Raw genomic sequence first — 20,066 nt, forward strand, 5'->3', positions numbered from 1 at the left:
ACCTTTTCTTCATAAAGTGACACATTGTTCTATGCATTTATCTTTGAAAGAGTAGTATGGGAGTAGTGAGTAATTCAGCAAGAGTGTATTCGTGTTCTCTCTCTTACATGTCGTTGTGCCATGCACCATTATATCGGAGTCCAGATCTGCCTCTTAGATCTGGGCACGGAATTCATGATGACTGCATATATACCACCACCAACCTGTGATGTAAGTGTTGATTAGTCTATAAGGCATTACATGAATGGACAATCAATGAAAGAAACCTGATCGTTATTATATTGGAGTGTGTGATCAGGAATATTCCACATGGTATGTCGGGCCTTGACAAACCATCTAAGAGTCGATAATGCCATATTGTGTTGATACTGCACCCCCCCCCCCCCCCGTTGTATGCTGTTCTAAGCGGGTTGATCACATCGTGATATTTTATGCAGAGCCATATGAGTATCTGGGCGATATCATTGTTATATCGCCATGCGCTCAGCCATCGCTACCACTGTCAGTGCCGGCCGTTTGCACTGCCAAAGCAGTTACCGCTCTTGATATCGAAGTATACTAGGTACCTAAAATTACACACTTTTTATTTATTTACGCAGTTTTTGTTAATTACATTCATAAACCCCAGGGATCTGATGTGCCACAGTTTGCTGCCTGCCATTCACTCGGGACGGCAACCTAGCTCCTCGCGTCACTTGAGCGGGAAGGAGCGATTTGACTTTACCACGGGCGCCTGCTGCAAAAATCACAACGAGGCCGTGATTAACCATATTCCGTCCTTTCATAAATGTTGCTTCACTGCCCGAGGTGCAGAAGCTTCCTCACTTGATGTCAATTCTTGGACTCCACTCAACCCTCCCTCCTTCGTCGACACCAGCGCCCCCTCGCAATTTATCTCCGCTGTGTCAACTCCGTCGCATATATTGCTGACGCAAGGCTCTCGCGCTTCTGCCATCATGTCGAGCAAGTCCTGGTACTCCCTCAAATCCAAGGCAGTCCACACTCGGTATGGCTTGACCAAAAACATCCAGGTCCTCCTCCAAGGCCTGGAGAGTTTCCACGCAGGAATCATTGATGCGAGAGAACTGGGAAGCATGGTCCGACTGAGCCCTAAACGACGGGAGTCTGTCGCCGCGACGATAGCCAAGTGTGCCCGTATGATCAACAAAGACCCCCAAGAATCCAAGACATGCGTCGATATCATAGAGATGTGTACTGAAATCCTTGAGATTGCTGGTAAGCAAGATCACTGTCATCAGACACTCCGTTGGAGCAAGCAAAAAACAGCGAATAACTTTCGTGATAGACCGTCCGCCACCCATCGACAGCTTCCCGTTCATGAGACTGCCTGCCGAGATCCGCGAACACATCGTTGATTTAATGGTCGACACTGTTTACAAAGGGAAGGCCATTAAACCCGGTACACGAAAAGTGAGCTGCAATTGCCCAAAGATCGAACGAGAATACGATGGCTTCCAGTCTCCCCAAATGAAGGCGTTGCCGTCTATACTCGGCCCAGCACTCAACCAAGAATTCTTCCGTATCTTTTTTCGCAAGAAGACTGTTCGTTTCCGCTGCTGCTGCGAGCTGTTGCATCACCTCGACAATAACCCGCTGCTCGTACATAATGTTCGCGACATCAAAGTTCACTGGTGTGGACCAACGTCAGCGACGGCCTTCAAAAAGCTGGTCGAATGCGACAGGCTCGAGTCCCTGACAATCAGCATTTCCAAATCTACTCTGGCGTACCTCAGCCCAAGAACAGACTTGATGAAGACGTTCTTCCCCCTCACATACCGCCATGTCAGAATAACGGACATCCTTGGATTGGATGAGCTGTTGGCCGTACGAGGTCTCAAAGAGGTGGCGGTTATCCACGCTCAGTCCAAGAGCACGAACCTAACCGTGGAAACGGACAGAGCCAATCTTTCAGAGCTACTGACTCATCAACTCAAAAAAGACAAGGTATGCTTGCTAGGAAGGGATATTCTTCTGGTGATGCTAACATCAGAAGGGTTACGATCCTCTCGACGATTTCTAGCTCATCATAACATCAGTTTTCAGAGGCAGACAACGATGATTATCTTACAAGCTAGCAAGGTATAATGAACGGTTTTCGATTTTGATCGGAGTTTGGAGCATACGGAATAGGAACACTGAGGATGTCCTCACGGACTACATTTGGCAGGCCGGGGCAATGATGAAGCATAGATATTATTGCAAAAAACAGGTCAGGATGATGTAGAGATGTAACAACTGATAAATTACGGAAGACTCCATTTGGTGAAAACACAAAAGATTCCGTACTCAAAAAGCGTTGCTAAATTGGTCTTGTCTTGTACCTGAACCGAAGTAAAGGCATCCGGCTCAAGATCAGCCGTTGAACTGGGCTGACCGAGCGATGGAAAAAGACGATTGAGTTTTGTGCCGTAGCAAATAACACATGGTGTGTATAAACCTACCTTGGAGGTAAACGATAGCCTAAACGCTTTGTATTGAACTCAATTTAGAGTCAATGGGTTCCTCGATATGCCTCATTCTCTGGCATTGGTTGTTGATTGCTTCACGGAAATGAACAATTCAGAATAAGTAGCTTGAACAGAAAATTTGCCAAACACAAGAAACGAGCACGTGATTATCGGATTAACCCATATCCGCTTTTTGTTCTTTTTGGTGTAGCTTGGGTTCGAACCGAGGACCTTTTTTTAGTGGTGTTTTCCCTGTTGCCAGGGTGTTGTTGCCACCATCAGGACTGAAAGGGGACGCTCTATTACCACGCCTCACGGCATCAGAAAAATTGGCTGCTGGAAGCATAAGAAACAAAATTAGTAGGTCAGCTTATGATACTTAGACTATGCTTCTTAGACTAGCACTTATTTCTATACCCTAAGACTTAGGAGGCCACCCGCTGCACATGGCGAAGTCGTCTTGAGGTTTGGACTTCTCATTGAGGTTGCACTAAATCATAACGTATGAGCTACAGTCTCGCGATGTTGGATATACCATCAAGAACGACGGTACAAGCTCTCTGTACATGTGCTGGGCTTAGCCGGAAACGGAAGCTGAAGAATGGCATCGTCGAGACGAACTTGAATGATCTGAGCATCATCAGTGACCACTTACGGTTCATGCCGAAGAAAGTGATGTAAAATTCTTGCTATGATCTGGCAGCAGTTCATGTTGTATGCTCCGAGTATGGTAAAAGTGGGAAAATCTGGAGCGGATGGTCGATACGAAAGTCAAGGCTCAATCGTAGAGCTGCTGATATAAGTGATGTGACAAACGTGAGACTCGGGGGTGGCCTTTATGCTGTTCTCATGTCGCTTTGTAAGATCAATGGCCGTGCGAGATATATATAGAGAGAGATTCACCTTGCAGACTGACCAAGAAACATGCTTGTGTGAAGCTGGCGACTTGTAGCTTTCGATGATGGATGAGAGTCAGTTATAGGATGGGGATGGGCCGGCCGACAATGCAACGAAATCTGCTTTAAATGGAGGAAGCCGTAGCTTGAGAAGCTAGAATTAGCCGAGATGTCTGCTATGTGGCGTGAGGTGACCTAACCCATGTTAGTTTACGACCCTGAGATGCGATATTTCTTACTGACGACTTGGATAGTTACCAGGCTCTCCTACTTTGGACTGGTGGTAGGCCCCTTAACCTGTGAGGCTCTCTTCTTTATTCCTCATTCCTCTTCCTACTGTGTTCATTAAATCTCTCTTTTGGATTATGTTTATCACAAAATAGAAACCTTCATGAGATGACCTGCGGAATAGTGGGATCCTGATTTTCGTCACTCACGTCAGGTTTGGGCACGAAAAAGTATTGTTACTGCGGCTAATTATATGACATACTCCAGTTGCCATATGGTCAGGCTTGGTAGCTGGCTGTACGGTTAGACTATCCCCTTAAGCATCGTGTGTGGTGTGTATTGGGTGTAGGTCAGCCATAACGCATTGGGTATTTAAAAGGCAGAGGATGATGGGACCCGGCCTCATAGGGGTCTTTGATCTGATTTCTCTTCAAGGTGTTGATGCACCCATCATTCCTTGTTTCAAAACGCTTCTCATATAAGTCAGTTGCAACGAACAATGCTTATACCCTCCTTGTTAAATGTCACTAGGTTGCTGAAGCTGGCCTTGGAAGCAACGATAGAAGTTATCTTTATCTGTAAGTTATTGGCTGCGTACTTGTCCCGTTTTTCGCACACCTACCAAAAAAATTTGGCATTGACTCAGTGCGGTCCTCTATTTTTTTCTTGATGCACGGAAACATGCCGCTATTAGGGGTTGTAGTTTTCTTCCTTCATTTTGCAACTCCATGTCCTGCAAAGAATGGTTTGCAACTACCATGATGGAGGGAAGCGCGGCCTCGTGCTTGCTCTGTATAGCTATGAGGCGGTTTATGGTGTTTGATCCTGATCTTGGTTCTCAAGTCTAACTCCTTGTAAATCGATTTATAAGTGGATAACTTCATGGTTGTCCCATTGATCATTGGCGACGATGATGGTCTTATGCGTTGTAATACGGGTATGTGCAGTGCAGCACCAAGCATCGAATTGTGAACCTGAGTCTTGCATAAGTCGTCAACTTGTTCCCGTCTTTAAATGACATCCGTATTGATGCTTCCGTCTCATGAGCGTATGTAAACGAAGGTAGCAGTGGTGGTCAGTTTCCATTAACCCTGCATGAGGATAATTTCCAGTGTTGGTCTTGCCACTAGGCTCAGGGACTGGATCACAAATGCTCCTAGGCTGTACAAACAACCTTGTTTCCAGGAAGTCTTTGTTGACCATTCAGTGACTACGGTTATTGGTGGTGGTCATCGTGCCTCCACTACTCGTAAGTGATTTGCACCACACATGCTTCATCGTTGCGATCTAGCCTCGTCCTGAAACACGTGGCGAAGTTAGAGAGTACCATCGAGAGCATTTGGGGCGGCGTGATGGGACAAGTAGGTAGCAGCCATGGCCCCCGGTACTTCTTCTCTTTGTCAACCCCCCTTACATCTGAAGCCGTAGTTCTCTTTCTCTACTGTCTCTATCACGCTTGCCTCTGGCTATGCTGGTCAGCATATCTGCTTATTGCTGCCCATATTCTACTTTGATTTCGATCACAGCAACTGCATGGATAGCACGAAAAGAACAGTCACGACTGCTCCCAAAATCTCTAACTTCCTTTACTGCATCAGCTGCTCTTACACCTGGCTTTATCCTTCTAGCCGAATCGTCGTGTTGTAATGAACTGTTGTTGTGTGATTGAGTAGTGTGGCTATTGCATAACCTCCTTGTACCGTTCGATTACAGCTTTATCTCCAGTAGTAACTGGTAAGTTTCGGACATTGATAATCATGGCTTGGAGATTTAAGTAGACGTAGGTCTAGACTTTCTATTGTCACTCTGTATTTCGATGTTGGACTTCAAACTTAATAGAAATAGAGGAGTGGTAGCCTTCTTTCTTAGAAGAGTTACAGCCATCCATAATAAGGCACAATCACTAGAGGGCCAGTGACTCTGGTAACAAACAAGTTGAAACACCGTGATTGTATTTCGGTGAAGGTGGCTTTCATAAGGGACCTGATGCAGGTGCATGGATTAAGTGCTGCAAGTCTCATAATGCCGATGAGTTGAAAACCGGCGATGGGGATAGCCAGGAGAAGAAGCAGTTGCAAAATCGTTTTTGTACTTGAAGATATCGAGAGCGTCATCATCAGGGGTAGAGTATTTTGAGTGAGAACAGGGTCAATAGGATCGTTTCGTATTTCTGAATTCCCAAGGTTCTGTCAGCTATTGCTTTGAAGATCAGTCGGTCCTAGCAGTGAAAACAATACAAAATCTTCAGCCACCTTTATCTTCACAGGGGAACCCGTCACTTTTTTTTCTGTCTTATTACATAAAGAGTCTGGCTTGCCAGCTATGACCCGGGATATGCCTCCTTGAACGAGATATAATGGCTGGAGAATGTCATATAAGCACGAGATTGCGTAGAGGTAGCGCGATACAAATGGATTTGGAGATCTGGGCGAAAGCTTTTCCGCAGCATAAGTTAAATGCATTTGGGTTTCTCATGTTGGTATGTGATCTTCCACTTATGTTTCGTTCACGGATGAACACTCTGGCGTGATTATCTATAGTCTTGATCTACCTATACAAAACAAGAAACCTGATCGAAACCCTAGAATACTGTGGGGATCATAATATGCCTTTGTTACATGAAGCGAGCAACGTCAGTTGTTGTTCGAGTGACTCCATGTTGTCTGGGTCGAGGTCTGTTTGCCTAATCACAGATACTGCAATCTTCTCTTTTTGTTGATATATGAGCAGGGAGTCATTTTTGCCTGTTTATGCAATTTGGTCTGGGTTACTGCCTTAGTTCTAACCAACTCGACCCTCCTTCCCATTTATCCATTGGGAATTAGGAATTGATATAACGTTTTGAGGTTCTAGACTTGTGGGAACTTTTTAAATAATCTGGATCCATCGGGTCTCTCGGCGAGAACGAACTTTTTGCCAAAGAGATTAGAGCTACTATGTGCAGCCAGAAAGGATAACAGAATTGCTCAAGGAGCATTCTGACGAGCTAATGGCAATTATCGCCTCGTCTAGAGATATCATGAGTGTGACGGACTTCTCTCTAATGAAATTCCTTGTAGAGGCAAAATCGGATATACAGTTAATTCTACGAAGGGAGAATTATAACTAGATGATTGCTACCAAGCATTTGAAGTTCAGCTTTATACTAGGTAGAAAATATCTCAAGTAGAGTAAAGGGAGCTGGTTGCCAGTTGCCTGGGTTTTAATGCGATGTCCTTCTTCAAAAGAACGTGAGGAGCTGTTGAAAAGCAGACTGATGAGCCAAGACGGATTAGTACGCAGCCTACTAAGCACCAAGGTGGGTAGGTGATGGTCTTATAAAAATAGTGGGGTTTCTCGGCGATATGTTTCTCCAGCCAGTTCTAACCCTAACTCCCCTAACGAGCCCACAGCCGATTTCTTTAGCGAAATCTTCTCGCTCTTTTTATCTAACCACCGATCATTGAACACACGATCGACTCTGAGCAACTGGACCGCCAAAGTTGCCCATCATGTCGCTCGTCTCGGGAGAGAAGTCGAACTTCCAGTTCGTAAGTCATCCCCTATAGCATCGCAATCACGAAATCGAATTCAACACCATCGACGCCGCCCGAAGAACCGCTCTCGCGCCACCCGACCGGCGTCAGGTGCATCGAAATCGATTGTGACGGGAAAATTATCAGAAATAACATGTGCTAACGACGTGCAGATTCTCCGTCTTCTCAACACCAATGTTGACGGAAAGCAGAAGGTTATGTACGCCTTGACCAAGATCAAGGGTGTCGGTCGCCGATACTCTAACTTGGTCTGCAAGAAGGCCGATGTCGATCTGAACAAGCGGTACGATTTCCTGCGCACCAATCACGATATTCTCAAAAAAAAAAAATACTAACAACATTATAGCGCTGGTGAGCTCACCTCCGAAGAGCTTGAGCGAATCGTCACCATCCTCCAGAACCCCACCCAGTACAAGATCCCTACATGGTTCATCAACCGACAGCGCGATATCGTCGATGGCAAGGACTCTCACATCCTTGCTAACGGTGTCGACTCCAAGCTCCGTGAGGATCTTGAGCGCCTCAAGAAGATCCGCGCTCACCGTGGTCTCCGACACTACTGGGGTCTCCGTGTCCGTGGTCAGCACACCAAGACCACCGGTCGCCGTGGCAGGACCGTCGGTGTCTCTAAGAAGAAGGGTGGTTAAACTATTTATCGGTGTTGGTTACGGGTGGACAGGCGTGACGGCTGGTTTCATCTTTCTGAGCATTCTGAGGGTTTTGCTTTCCGGCATACGCAGCTATGGCTGTACTCTAGATCAGAGTCACGAATCAAAAGCATTCAAGTAAAATCTTCATTATGGGACAGGGGAGATGTTTTATGGCAAAACCATGTGAAACTATGGTCAAACGAAGTCCACGAAAGGTCAAAAATGAAAGGTGTTCGCCAAGGCAATGGGAAAGATACCTAATGATTCTAGGGAAGGGTATCATGATTTCTTTTTTAAGCTACTTGAGTGTGTCTTTGTGTGTTTAATCCTCGTGTGTCACAGCCATGTCCAAAACTTCCACACGTCCTTGTCCCTTGGTCTCGTTACCAATGAAATCAGACAAGGGCTTAAAAGCACCAGGCTCAACGAAGCCTACCACTTCCCACTCTGATCCAACAACATCCTGACTCTCTACCTGTTCAACGTAGCTAAGAATCTTGTCCTTGACGGTGCCAACGGCCTTTTGCTCGCCTTCCTCTTCCTTGTTCGCGCCCTTTGGTGCTTTAATGGCTTGCTTGAGAACATTGGTGGTACAAGCGATACGGAGCCTCATGCGCGCCCTTGCAACAGGGATAGGCTGATGGGCGATGAGGGCCTTCATGGCTTCAAGTGCCTGACTCTTTGCGCTCTTGGTCGTACTGACACCAGTCCAGTTGTGCTGGGGTCGGGGCTTAGCCTCTCCAGCCTCTCCAGTTGCAGGTGTTCCTGTAGCGCTTCCTGCAGCACTCTTGTCAGGTGTAGCGTTGTGAGCCTGGGAGCTGAGCATGTCGAGAGCCTTCTCAATCATGCCAGACGTATAAACTCGTTTGGTCCTTGGGTCGACCAGTTTACTGGCGACTATACTGACGACCTCGTTATGCACACGCTCTGTCTGCGCAGCACGCTCTTTTTCTCCGACTTGCATCTCACCCTTCTTTAGAATCTCGAGGATGATGTCGTCCGTGGACTTGCCCTTGCCGAAGGCCTTGTCGAGGTCCTCACGAGGCGCTGTCTGGCCCTTTGAGACATTGAGAAAGACGTTTGGGATCTGGAGAACATTGTCGAGATCGGTCTCGATGCCGGATCGCCATTCAAGGACCTTGTTCTTGTAGCAGGCGAGCTCGAAGCGCTTCTTTCCCTTCTTGAGTCGCACAAGGGAGACGTTGGTGAGCTTGATCTGATTAGAGGGTTGCTGAATCTGTCGAGACATGGTGGGCGGTATATGAGATAAATCGAGTCAACGGGTGTTTCGAAATGAGGACGCTGCGTAAAGTTGCTGAGAAGAGGAAAAAGAGATGGATGCGGTAGATAAAGTATTAAAGTGCCTGCTTGTTACTAGAACTTTTTTCCTGACCCCGCCATAAGCCAGGATTGGATTTCTTACTGCGTAATAGGTGCCCCGCAATGGGAACCTTCGTCATAAACACTCATCCATCATACAAATGCTTTGAGTCACTTCAGTTGAATACTCATACCCAATAGTACACATTGGATCGAACCATGATCTAATTATGCGTAATAATAATGCGCCGATGACTCTTTTTAAATTTGGCCACCTTGATCTTTAGAAATATATTTATTGGAGGCTGCAGTTTGAACTTGACAATAAGCACATGTAGATATGACTGATGTGAGTGAATCTTGTTTCGGCGACTGATATCGTGTGAGTTTATGCGATATACCGTTCGGGTGAACTCTCTCCTCATATTCGTCGGCAGCGTCTATTCTGGACTTTTAATACACTCCTCCCTCACTCACTAAGTCTATCAAGCGAATGCATACATAACCAGCCGACTGCTTCTAGTTATGTCCTTCGATGATCATTCCCAATTATGTAACTTAAAGATGTGTCTAACAGTGTTACCATAAGGCCTCTTAAACTAACATAACGTGTAACCGTGATGACTAACATGCCAAAATGTTAAACCAAATTACTATTATAAATGCGATGCTCGTCACGTTGTTTCTTAAGTTGGTAGAAACTTGGCTTTGACAACAAGAGATGAAACGGCCTTGCAGCAGTGGATCTATTTGTTTACTGCTTAATAGTAAGTTTAAATCCCGAGTTTCTGCAGCCCAGCGCAGGGTCCCTCTTTGTATTGAGTTTAGGATATCATGAACTAAGAAAAGCATACAAAGTCCATCATCATCAGATATACCACTGCGACTATCTCTACAAAGATCGAATGAGTAATCCATTCATCCATTTATACCACTGTGATATCTGGGATAGACTCACCGCAGCCAGACAAACATAATCCCGTTCTCCGTATTATTCGTGCTGTCGCAGGGTAGGTACGAAGATAGGCGCTGCAGGTACAGCACAGTGACTTCAAGGTTCAAGAAGACGAATCAACCCCGGCACCGGTAACTTGCTCAACCATGCAACGAATCGACTCCCTGGTCCATGATGAGCACTTACCGCCTCACTCGTGTTTCACCGTTTATCTCAGGGCTGTTGTTGTCTGATTGTCTGTGTTTGTTTTTGCCAGGAACACGATCACAAGATCAGACGCCCTGACAGCTAAGCATATTCCATACCTAAACATCGGTTAGACACAGCCATCACAGCAATAGCTCGGTTGAGCTGGGCAAGTTTGTCCGAGACACGCGCTGAACCCGGACCAAGCAATTGCAAACAGCGGGAGATCGTAATCGGTTTCTGACTGTGTTTTAGTGCGTGCATTATCAGACGCGTACCGTAACAAGAGACCCTGTATCACCTACGTCACTATTCAACCGACGGATGTCGGATTAATGCCCCGGGTGTTACTTTCAGTCCGCAGAACCCTTCCAAGGACCAAGAGTATGCCTAAATCACATAGAACCAATTGAATATACGTTACTATTCCCCTGAATCAATGAAGAAGCATGGGACATCACGAGGCAGCCTCAAATCGCGGACAACAACACCCGTGAACGCCTCTCATCGACGACTCATCAAGGTGAGATAGCGCCGACGAGTCACGTTTTCGCATGTGGATATTTGAGTTGCTGGCTCGCCGCCTTCCTTCCTAGCTTAGCTTGGCTCTGGGCCTGTACCTGGCATAGGGTGACACGCAACACTGCACTAACAGATACTCACACAAATCAAATGGTAATCAGTTAGCAGACCTCCCCAGCAACTGCCTGAATCGCCCCTGCCGCTAGGAAGCATAGCCGCTACGCGGGGTGTGGTCAGCTGCAGGTTGCTAGGTTGGCTCTGGCCCGAGTCTCAGACAACTGGGGACAGGGACGGACTGGGGGAGCTTCCCAGCCATAATTACGTCGCTCACCTCTCTTGCGCCTTTACTTCTTTCTCTCCTCCATCAACATCCATCACTCTTCTTGTTGATAACAACCCAACATATCCCACCTGTTATCAATATCTTCAGTATTAGCATCACTGAAGCCCGTACAAACAGCACACAATGCGTTTGTCAACTTCTGCCCTCGTGCTGGGCGCTGCCTCTTCGGCCATGGGCCTGGAGCAGCAGATCCTTGGCGGCGACTCAAAGCCTCTCATCGACCTTGACGTGAACGCGTGGACCAAGCCCCTCGAGAAGTTCTTCGGAGAGATCTCATCAGAGGCCAAGGCTGTCTGGGACGAAGTCACACTTCTTGCCCCCGACGCTGTCGAGGCTTTCAAGAAGCAGGTCCTCACTGAGCCCAAGAAGGTCAACCGCCGACCCGACTCTCACTGGGACCACGTCGTCAAGGGTGCCGACGTTCAGTCCCTGTGGACCGAGAAGAACGGCGAGAAGCACCGCGAAGTCGGCGGCAAGCTCGAGAACTACAACCTCCGCGCCAAGAAGGTCGACCCTTCTAAGCTCGGTGTTGACAAGGTCAAGCAGTACAGTGGTTACCTTGACGATGAGGAGGAAGACAAGCATCTCTTCTACTGTAAGCTTCACCGTTACCAAAGTTAATTCTGATCTAAACTAACAAATTAAAAGGGTTCTTCGAGTCCCGCAACGACCCCAAGAACGATCCCGTAGTCCTTTGGCTCAACGGTGGCCCCGGCTGCTCTTCCTTGACCGGTCTCTTCCTTGAGCTTGGCCCTGCTTCCGTCAACAAGAAGATTGAGATCGTCAACAACCCTGAGTCTTGGAACAACAACGCTTCCGTCATCTTCCTCGACCAGCCTGTCAACGTTGGCTACTCGTACAGTGGTGGTTCTGTCAGCAACACTGTCGCTGCCGGCAAGGATATTTATGCCCTTCTCACCCTCTTCTTCCACCAGTTCCCTGAGTACGCCAAGCAGGACTTCCACATTGCTGGAGAGTCTTACGCTGGTCACTATATCCCCGTCTTTGCCAACGAGATCCTCTCTCACGATGACCGCAACATCAACCTCAAGAGTGTTCTCATTGGTAACGGTCTTACCGATGGCTACACCCAGTACGCCTACTACCGCCCCATGGCCTGCGGTGATGGTGGTTACCCCTCCGTGCTGAGCGAGAGCGAGTGCCAGTCCATGGACAATGCCCTTCCTCGATGCCAGTCTTTGATCAAGGGCTGCTACGAGTCTGGCAGTGCCTGGTCTTGCGTTCCTGCCAGCATTTACTGCAACAACGCCATGATGGGTCCTTACCAGCGCACTGGCCAGAACGTTTACGACATTCGAGGCAAGTGTGAGGATGGCAACAACCTCTGCTACTCTGGCCTCGGCTACATCGCCGATTACCTGAACCGCGAAGAAGTCAAGGAGGCCCTCGGTGCCGAGGTCAGCAGCTACGACAGCTGCAACATGGACATCAACCGAAACTTCCTCTTCGCTGGTGACTGGATGCAGCCTTACCACCAGCTCGTCCCCAACGTTTTGGACAAGATCCCCGTTCTTATCTACGCTGGCGATGCTGACTTCATCTGCAACTGGCTCGGAAACCAGGCCTGGACCGATAAGCTTCAGTGGTCTGGCCAGAAGGACTTCAGCCACGCCGACCTCAAGCCCCTTAAGCACGCCGGCAAGGAGTACGGTAAGGTCAAGTCCAGCGGCAACTTTACCTTTATGCAGATCTACGGTGCTGGCCACATGGTTCCCATGGATCAGCCTGAGGCTTCTTCTGACTTCTTCAACCGCTGGCTCAGTGGTGAGTGGTTCTAAGCTGGATCACCCTCTGTTTCTTAATGTGTGACTGTACACTACATGGGAGATTGCCAAGATTGTAATTTTGGAATACACGAGCGACGATGGCGTTGCATGATTATCAGGATGGTTATTAGCTACAATCAGATACGAATTTACCACGTTTAACATGAAGTGATGTGCCTTTCCTAAACTTGTTGTGACCTCGAGAGGAGTAATTATGTTTCTTTCAAGTGTGACCGTAACTGATATGACCGTGATTTATGTGCTTTGTGTGATGTTACCTCCCAGGTGGGTTGCATAAAAACCGGTACTGATGTAGTGGTTGATATAAATATTAGATCACTCTTAGTGTATGTGTGGCGTAAGAGTGGACTAATGATTTCGTCTGCACTGCTCTAAGTCCCTATTTTTTAGTGACCCGCCTGCCTCACTCGGGAGCAGACATGACAGGCCGACGGAGCAGGGGGAGAGATCTCCACACCCGGCCGAATGACGGAAAAGAGATCCACAGTAACCGAGACATGATCCGGCTTTTGTCATATCAAGCAGATGGATGAGTATCTGCGACTGTTTGAATCCTGGAGTCAGTAACGGCATATATCTGTAGAGTAATACTGGTGGAGTTTGGATGTATGCATGCATGCGTGCAACCGGTCAACGGCTTTCCTGCTGACTCAATTGGAAAAGAACGGCTTGTTGGCTTATCGACGATGTCTGCTCCAGGTCGAGCGAGTGGAGGCCAGCCATCGGGACGAGGTCAACGTTTCCACCAGGTACGAAAGAGATGAGAGCAGAGTGCGAGAAATGAATGGCAAGTACAAGGACAAGCCGGGGTGGATACGTGTTGGAGAAGACGTCGAACAACGGAGGAGGCGCCGGGAAGAGGGTAAAGATGCGCGGGCCAAGAGGCGAAAGACAGGGAGTTTGGCTGCTTGGTTGTGATATTGTAGATTTGTTGAGGATTCTGGGGTTTTGGCTTCGGGTTTTCGGTCTACCGCGGCATGACAGTGGAGAGAACGGGATATTTTTCCTCGTCTTTGATTTTTCTTATTTTTCTAAGCCCCTCGTTTATGTGATAGTAAATCGACTTTGTGGTTGATGGGATCTGAAGCGAGTCTATGTCAAGCGAGACGGTTCACTCATGACATCAATGGGGATCCAGTATGATGAACCTGTACGTACGAATAAAGCTCAAGCGGTATCTTGCAGTTAAGATTCTAGTCAACAGTTTACATACAAAACCTAATCCTTATGCAGTGGAGCAATAATTGCTGTGCCCATGCCCGATTGCCTACTTCAATGGTTCTTTGTATGCTCACACGACATAATGACTTACACGGCCTCACTAAAAAGATCGAATAGGATACCGAAACTTTTGACTTGTAGTCTTCCAAACTGGGTTCCACATGGCCATTGCGTTAGCGCATCCCCAACAAAAAAAAACAGCTTCGACAAAGAGAAACAGCCGCATTTTGTTTTGAGATTTGGAGTACAAAGTCCCCCGCGTGCTCAAATACGGGGTGTTAGATAGTGCAGACATAGTATAGACAGCACCGAATCTAACATTGAAAAGTACTGATCTGGGCTGTCGTGCTCTGACAAGAGATTTAATCCCTGGCAGTTTTAACTTAGTCTAGAACCGGCCCCAGTTCCATCGGCCAGAGCTGGTGTCGACGTCGACCACAGATCCACGGAAACCCTTGCAGAGCATCAGAAATAGGCAGTTCAGGACGACCGACGGAACTTTGCAATTACAGGAGATGTTGTAGTTAATCCAATAATAGGTTTACAGGAGAGTAAAGGGGCTCTTTTTTCGCTACAACAGCCACCTGAAAACGACGAATTGATAATTATGCCTTATCCGTACGGACCATTGAACACTGTAAGTAAGTCCCTACGGTAGGTACCTGGCTCTGCCTCGGTTCAGGCCCCACATTGCCACATCCACTCATGATATCCGGGACTTTTTTGGTGTCACACATTTTAAGGCTTCAACATCAAAGGCACGGCTCGCAATCATGATGACCACTTATCGGCATTGGCATGCCAAGAATAAACGAGTAAAACCTGTGGAGTATTTCTATTACTGTCAATTGTGTACTTGACATGAAGATAAAATACACCAGCAGATATAACTACAGTGAATTAGTATTCATGATGGCTCGACACATAGAAGAAAACATCGATTCTTACGAGACCCTTATTTTGAAACCCTTGCAACAACATTAAAACTGGAGGCACATACCAAGTCAAAGATACACATGATAGGCTGGTACAAGCGCATAGTCTCTCTTTTCGGCGGCAACGGGTACCACGCTTGACAAGCAGGTGCCAGTTTCCCAATGTTCTTTCCCCAACTGTAACAGGAGGGCCCTTGATGATACCTGCCTCTAGAACAAAAGCTCGGGACGGGTCTTCTCCATGGGTCCATCCCCAGCCGGGTCCTTGATTTGATCCTCAATAGGTACTTTCCACTTAGCTTTACTCTACAAGTCGAGACACTCCCGAATTGCTCCAGTTTGAGCCGAGGGGCGGACTTTGATAGAGGGAGAAAAAAAGAAGTTAAAGCCAACAGCTCCCGCATCTTTACACAGTATTTAGATCTGAACTTCTTGCCTCCCCCAGATCCAGGTGTCCCATTCTCTACGCCTTGCTTCGGTGCTGATTTGTTTATTCAACTCTGTTTGTTCTCTGGTTTCGATTGTTCTTCCTTCTATTATACCCTATCTTCGTTTCGTCGCTTCGTCACTTACAGCGGCTCACATTCGGCCCATATCGTCGTTACGCAGACAACGAGCAAAGTCCAAAAACCCGACCAACTGAACATTCCTCCTTCCATTTACTTGTCCAAAACTTAGGACAGGTCATTAATCCCACCGTCATGGCTGAGCACTTCAAGTTGTTGGGCTCCATGCCCGATTCGAGCCTTTTCAGCTTCCCTCCCGCTAATGCGCCTGCTCCCATTGCGCCTCTCGATGTACCAACTTCGATTATGCGCCCCTTCAACATCCCTGAGCAATGGTTCACTGCGGCTCTCGACGCCAAGGTTCCCTTGACCATCGCTATCCTCTATGCTGTCACTGTCAAGAGCCTCAACATCTACAACAAGTCCAACGGCAAGAAGCCATGGGCTATCAGCAAGACCCGGCCATTCTTCGCATTTGTGGTCCTTCACAACATCTTCCTCTGTGTCTACTCTGCTTGGACTTTCTGGGGTATGCTGAGCGGTATGAGGAGAAGCATTCAAAACCCTACAGGTCCTCAGGGTCTTGCCGGTACCGCTGACAGCTTCTGTCGTCTACATGGTGCTTCTGGCCTTGGCAACTCAGTCTACTACAACGAGACTTCGAACTCATTCGTTTCTGCTACTGAGCATGCCGCCATTATCAATGGACTTCCCAGTGGAACTGTCGGCGGCCGTATGTGGAACGAGGGTTTGGCTTTCTATGGTTGGATCTTCTACCTCAGCAAGTTCTACGAGGTTCTTGACACTTTCATCATCCTCGCTAAGGGCAAGCTCAGCTCTACTCTTCAGACCTACCACCACGCTGGAGCCATGCTGTGCATGTGGGCTGGCATGCGATATATGTCGGCTCCCATCTGGCAGTTTGTACTGATCAACTCCTTCATCCACTCCTTGATGGTAAGTCAAGAATCTCAAGTATTCACGGTACCAGGCTAACTCATTCTCAGTACTTCTACTACACACTTACTGCTTTCTCAATCCGGGTTCCTACCCCTATCAAGCGATCCCTCACCACGATGCAAATCACCCAGTTCATTGTTGGTGCGAGCAACACCATTGCCTACTCCTTTATTTCTTACAAGGTTCCTGTCGCCATTATCCAGAAGCTCTCCGTCCCAGCTTATGCCACCACGGCTGCTCCCGATGCCAGCCAAGAGACTGTCGCCGACGGCGCTGTCGAGTCGATTAAGAAGTTCATCTGGGGTGCTGCTGAGGGTGCTGCTGCTCCCGGTGCTGCCCCTGTTGCATCCCAGGCTGTCACTTCTGAGGCTTTCACTGCCGAGACACAATACGTGACTCAGCCCTGCATCATGACCACAGGCGAAACTTTTGCTATTTGGCTTAACGTGCTGTACCTCGCTCCTCTGACCTACCTGTTCGTCAGTTTCTTCATCGCAAGCTACGTTAAGCGTAGTAATGCTGCCAGCAAGAAGTCGCATGATGTTAACGCCAACATCGCTCTTGCGGAGAAGGCTGGCTGGGATGCTGCCAAGGGCATTGAGAAGGAAATCTACGATGGTGCCAACACTGCCAACGGTTCTTCAGCCGATGAGGCTTCGCGGGCTTCTACGCCAAAGAAGGCTAATGGCAAGTCGCGACGCAAGGCCTGAGCAATATGGGGGTTTGAAAGAAACACAAAAAGCGTTTGGGTCTCGGTTTTGTTCGATCGAGTTCTGTGTAAGAGATTTAGACGATATAGCGATACCATGATTTACAAAGAGAACAAAAAGAAAACAGACATTCTGTTCATAAATATCGTTGCTAGGAGTTATGCTAGTGAATGTCCATCAACTGATTGTCTGAGCACAGAGTAATATGGTCAGGGTTTAAACATTCTTGTCTCTGTAACGCTTTATCGCCGAGCCTCGATAAGTATGTTGTCTTTTTTCCTTGACGGCAGTGCTGTCGAGCTGGACGTTGTATTGGAAGACATAGACCAGTAAGCCTGATGTTACACGCGGAACCTTTCACACTGTTCCATCTTATGCTGTGGTATGATGTATTGGTCTGTTCTGCACAATAACATACCGGAATAGCCAGTCTGTTGACTTAAGTCGTTCATAGTTGAAAACATATCTGGTTAAGGAACAGAGCATGTGTACGGTATGTTGACACATCTCGGTTAATGCATCACTTTCAAGCCCAGAGGAAGGATGCCATATCACCGGCTAGACTAACAAGAGAAAAAGAAGAAGAAAAAGCTCATGTGTTTGTCGAAACGACCATACTATATCAACATGGCTGACAGGGTACATTTTGTTCACTTAGGGCAAGGTTCAAAATATGAGGTGAAAACATCATAGTATGTAATCTAATAGCAGTAACGGTCCATAAGAGTCCAGCAGCCAACGAGCATAACCAGTTCAAGTTGGCCAGATGACTACCTAATTTCATAACATCATAAATTTCCCTTCCGTGCCACGTATGGCAATGCAAGTTCCTTAAACCATCTATGAGTGTGCCAGGCTGTAGTAGCTCTTAATACGCCTTCCAAGAACAAGCAAAACATTAAATGATATCGACCAAATGAACATCCTCTATGTGCCTTGTCATAATCTGGTTGTATGTTCCCAGAAAAATAGTCGAGTTGCAGCAAGTCAAATTCACACTGCTTTCCAGAACGCCTCGCTTTGAATAATAGCAACCAAATAAAAAAGTAAATGCGAAGTGTGAGGTCTAGTTAAAAACTAACTAGCCAATGGGGACAGAGGCAGTAATCGTGGTAGAGGATGGTCAAAGAATGGGGTGATTGGCGGGATTGGACAAGGAATCGAGTCACTTGTCGGGTGATATTTGTCGATCTATTATGATACTGCCATGGTTTCGTGAACCAGGCAGATCGGGTATCTCATAGTGCCACTTGAGTAGTGGCGGTAGCGAATGTGGTAGTGGTATGTTGGTGTGACCAGGAACAATATTGACCTCATGCAGGGAAACCCACCCGATCTCGATCAATCAGGGGATTAGTCCGCATGCTGCCGTCATCCGTCCTCGGATATAAGCTACGACAGCTGACAATCTCGTGTTCGCTTAGAAGGTGCTCCAGTTCCAGTCTCTGGGTACACTGGCAGCGAGTTCAGGGCCACGAGGCAAGTCAGAGGCATCCCCGAAACCGGCAGCGATAGGAGTCGAGGTAGGGTTGGGAGCATCGGAAGATGCGGCGCTCGAAGCACGGCTGCTGTTGCGAGTGTACCAGCTCTTGAACTCTTCGCAGCAATGGCGGCAGGTTCTAGAAAGAGGCGCACGCGGGTTGAACTTGGCATCATGGTCGAGAGGAGCAGCAAAGGTGGAGTGGGAGTCGCAAAAGATGTGGCCACACTTTCGGCAGTGGTGGCGGCGAGTGAAGTAGCTGAAGGTGCGCTTGCAAGTCGGGTCGTCACAGACAGTAGATTCGGAATCGGGCTGCACAATATTATGTTAGTCAACTGTGCGAAAACAACGTGTAGGTGACTTGGGGTGAGACAGGCAAGGGATTCAGGTTGTACAAAACGGGAACGTTGGATACACCTGAGACAAAGGCGTCTGTAGGTGTTGTACGAGGATGATCAAATAACACTCGGTCGTCTGCTTTACGTACCTTCCAGTGCTTGCGCGTGGGTTGAGACTTGACCTCAGGAAACATCTCAGGGTCGAAGTCACCGTCGATGCTGCTCTGGGAGCTATCACCAGTGGAAACACGCGCCAGTTTGTTGCCAAAGACAGACATGCCAGGGATGTTTATGAGACTGCTGTTGGTGCGTCGCAGGGTGTTCTCAGACTCTGTGCTGGAGGTAGATGCACCATCATCGATGGGCATCTTGCTGGTCTTTGAAGGGAACAGATTGGGACGCAGTGCTGCAGGCATGTACATGGGGCGAGTCTGTCGTGCATGATGCGATCTGGGAGAAGTAGGATTTGATGAAGCAGAGTCGGGGCTGCTGGACTGGGTGTTGATGGGAGAGATCTGAGGGCCAACCGAGATCTGATATGAGTGGTTGCGTTGATGTGTAGGACGCTGCTGCTGAGGAAAGAAGTGACGCGAGTGCTGGTCACCCGGAAGAGTAGGCATGATGAGGTCGGCAGCCATATTGAATGTTGGTGAAGCTGGATTTCGATGGCAGCTTGGGTATGTATGTGTATACTGTAGCTTAGCTTATGGCTTACAGCGGTCTGTATCGCAACGGATGATTATTCGAGATGGAAGCAGAGAGAGTTGCTAGGTTATAGAAGTCCGGGGACAGGATGGACAAATAAATGTAGAGGTGGCGGATAGTTATTTGTGAGATAATGATTGGATTCGGGATACTACAACTGTAGTTGAACGGAAAGTTAGACGAGCAAGACTCAAGGGCGGGCCATGGGAGAGTTTAAACCAAAGCGAACAGGCTTGAGGAGGGAGTAGATCTTGGGAACATAGCACGGCCAACACCGTCGCGTGGAGGAGACCGGGGGC

At 47.8% G+C, this 20,066-nt stretch overlaps 7 protein-coding genes across 7 annotated transcripts; 5 read left to right on the top strand and 2 right to left on the bottom strand.

Moving 5' to 3' along the window:
• Positions 1-1,380: 1,380 nt before the first annotated feature.
• Positions 1,381-2,041, top strand: FGSG_06892 (uncharacterized protein; the record flags this gene model as incomplete). Its single annotated transcript, XM_011328255.1, has 2 exons — positions 1,381-1,965; positions 2,015-2,041. The coding sequence occupies 2 exons, from the start codon at positions 1,381-1,383 to the stop codon at positions 2,039-2,041; spliced, it is 612 nt and encodes a 203-aa protein (XP_011326557.1).
• A 4,254-nt stretch (positions 2,042-6,295) lies between these two features.
• Positions 6,296-8,078, top strand: FGSG_06893 (uncharacterized protein). Its single transcript, XM_011328256.1, has 3 exons — positions 6,296-7,122; positions 7,281-7,411; positions 7,475-8,078. The coding sequence occupies exons 1-3, from the start codon at positions 7,084-7,086 to the stop codon at positions 7,773-7,775; spliced, it is 471 nt and encodes a 156-aa protein (XP_011326558.1). The 5' UTR covers positions 6,296-7,083; the 3' UTR covers positions 7,776-8,078.
• Positions 8,079-8,100: 22 nt separating this feature from the next.
• Positions 8,101-9,050, bottom strand: FGSG_06894 (uncharacterized protein; the record flags this gene model as incomplete). Its single annotated transcript, XM_011328257.1, has 1 exon — positions 8,101-9,050. Exon 1 carries the CDS (start codon positions 9,025-9,027, stop codon positions 8,101-8,103), a length of 927 nt encoding a protein of 308 aa, XP_011326559.1. The 5' UTR covers positions 9,028-9,050.
• A 2,093-nt stretch (positions 9,051-11,143) lies between these two features.
• Positions 11,144-13,059, top strand: FGSG_06895 (carboxypeptidase Y precursor). Its single transcript, XM_011328258.1, has 2 exons — positions 11,144-11,699; positions 11,753-13,059. Exons 1-2 carry the CDS (start codon positions 11,228-11,230, stop codon positions 12,901-12,903), a joined length of 1,623 nt encoding a protein of 540 aa, XP_011326560.1. The 5' UTR covers positions 11,144-11,227; the 3' UTR covers positions 12,904-13,059.
• Positions 13,060-13,524: 465 nt separating this feature from the next.
• Positions 13,525-13,830, top strand: FGSG_13015 (uncharacterized protein; the record flags this gene model as incomplete). The annotated part of the gene is made up of 1 exon (XM_011328259.1): positions 13,525-13,830. One exon carries the CDS (start codon positions 13,525-13,527, stop codon positions 13,828-13,830), a length of 306 nt encoding a protein of 101 aa, XP_011326561.1.
• Positions 13,831-15,769: 1,939 nt separating this feature from the next.
• Positions 15,770-17,244, top strand: FGSG_06896 (uncharacterized protein; the record flags this gene model as incomplete). Its single annotated transcript, XM_011328260.1, has 2 exons — positions 15,770-16,531; positions 16,717-17,244. 2 exons carry the CDS (start codon positions 15,770-15,772, stop codon positions 17,242-17,244), a joined length of 1,290 nt encoding a protein of 429 aa, XP_011326562.1.
• A 577-nt stretch (positions 17,245-17,821) lies between these two features.
• FGSG_06897 (uncharacterized protein) lies at positions 17,822-19,965 on the bottom strand. The gene is made up of 2 exons (XM_011328261.1): positions 19,212-19,965; positions 17,822-19,036 (listed from the first exon to the last, which is right to left on the bottom strand). The coding sequence occupies exons 1-2, from the start codon at positions 19,698-19,700 to the stop codon at positions 18,665-18,667; spliced, it is 861 nt and encodes a 286-aa protein (XP_011326563.1). The 5' UTR covers positions 19,701-19,965; the 3' UTR covers positions 17,822-18,664.
• Positions 19,966-20,066: the final 101 nt, after the last annotated feature.

This window comes from Fusarium graminearum, chromosome 4, assembly GCF_000240135.3.
Source record: "Fusarium graminearum PH-1 chromosome 4, whole genome shotgun sequence".
In the NCBI taxonomy this organism is placed as follows: Eukaryota; Fungi; Ascomycota; class Sordariomycetes; order Hypocreales; family Nectriaceae; genus Fusarium; species Fusarium graminearum.

Bases quoted from the DNA above. Each gene is read 5' to 3' on its own strand.
- FGSG_06893 (XM_011328256.1), top strand. From the start codon at position 7,084: ATGTCGCTCGTCTCGGGAGAGAAGTCGAACTTCCAGTTC. The intron at 7,123-7,280 runs GTAAGTCATCCC...AACGACGTGCAG, and splicing joins AGAAGTCGAACTTCCAGTTC to ATTCTCCGTCTTCTCAACAC. The intron at 7,412-7,474 runs GTACGATTTCCT...ACAACATTATAG, and splicing joins GATGTCGATCTGAACAAGCG to CGCTGGTGAGCTCACCTCCG.
- FGSG_06895 (XM_011328258.1), top strand. From the start codon at position 11,228: ATGCGTTTGTCAACTTCTGCCCTCGTGCTGGGCGCTGCCTCTTCGGCC. The intron at 11,700-11,752 runs GTAAGCTTCACC...ACAAATTAAAAG, and splicing joins AGACAAGCATCTCTTCTACT to GGTTCTTCGAGTCCCGCAAC.
- FGSG_06897 (XM_011328261.1), bottom strand. From the start codon at position 19,700: ATGGCTGCCGACCTCATCATGCCTACTCTTCCGGGTGACCAGCACTCG. The intron at 19,037-19,211 runs GTACGTAAAGCA...AATATTGTGCAG, and splicing joins CCACGCGCAAGCACTGGAAG to CCCGATTCCGAATCTACTGT.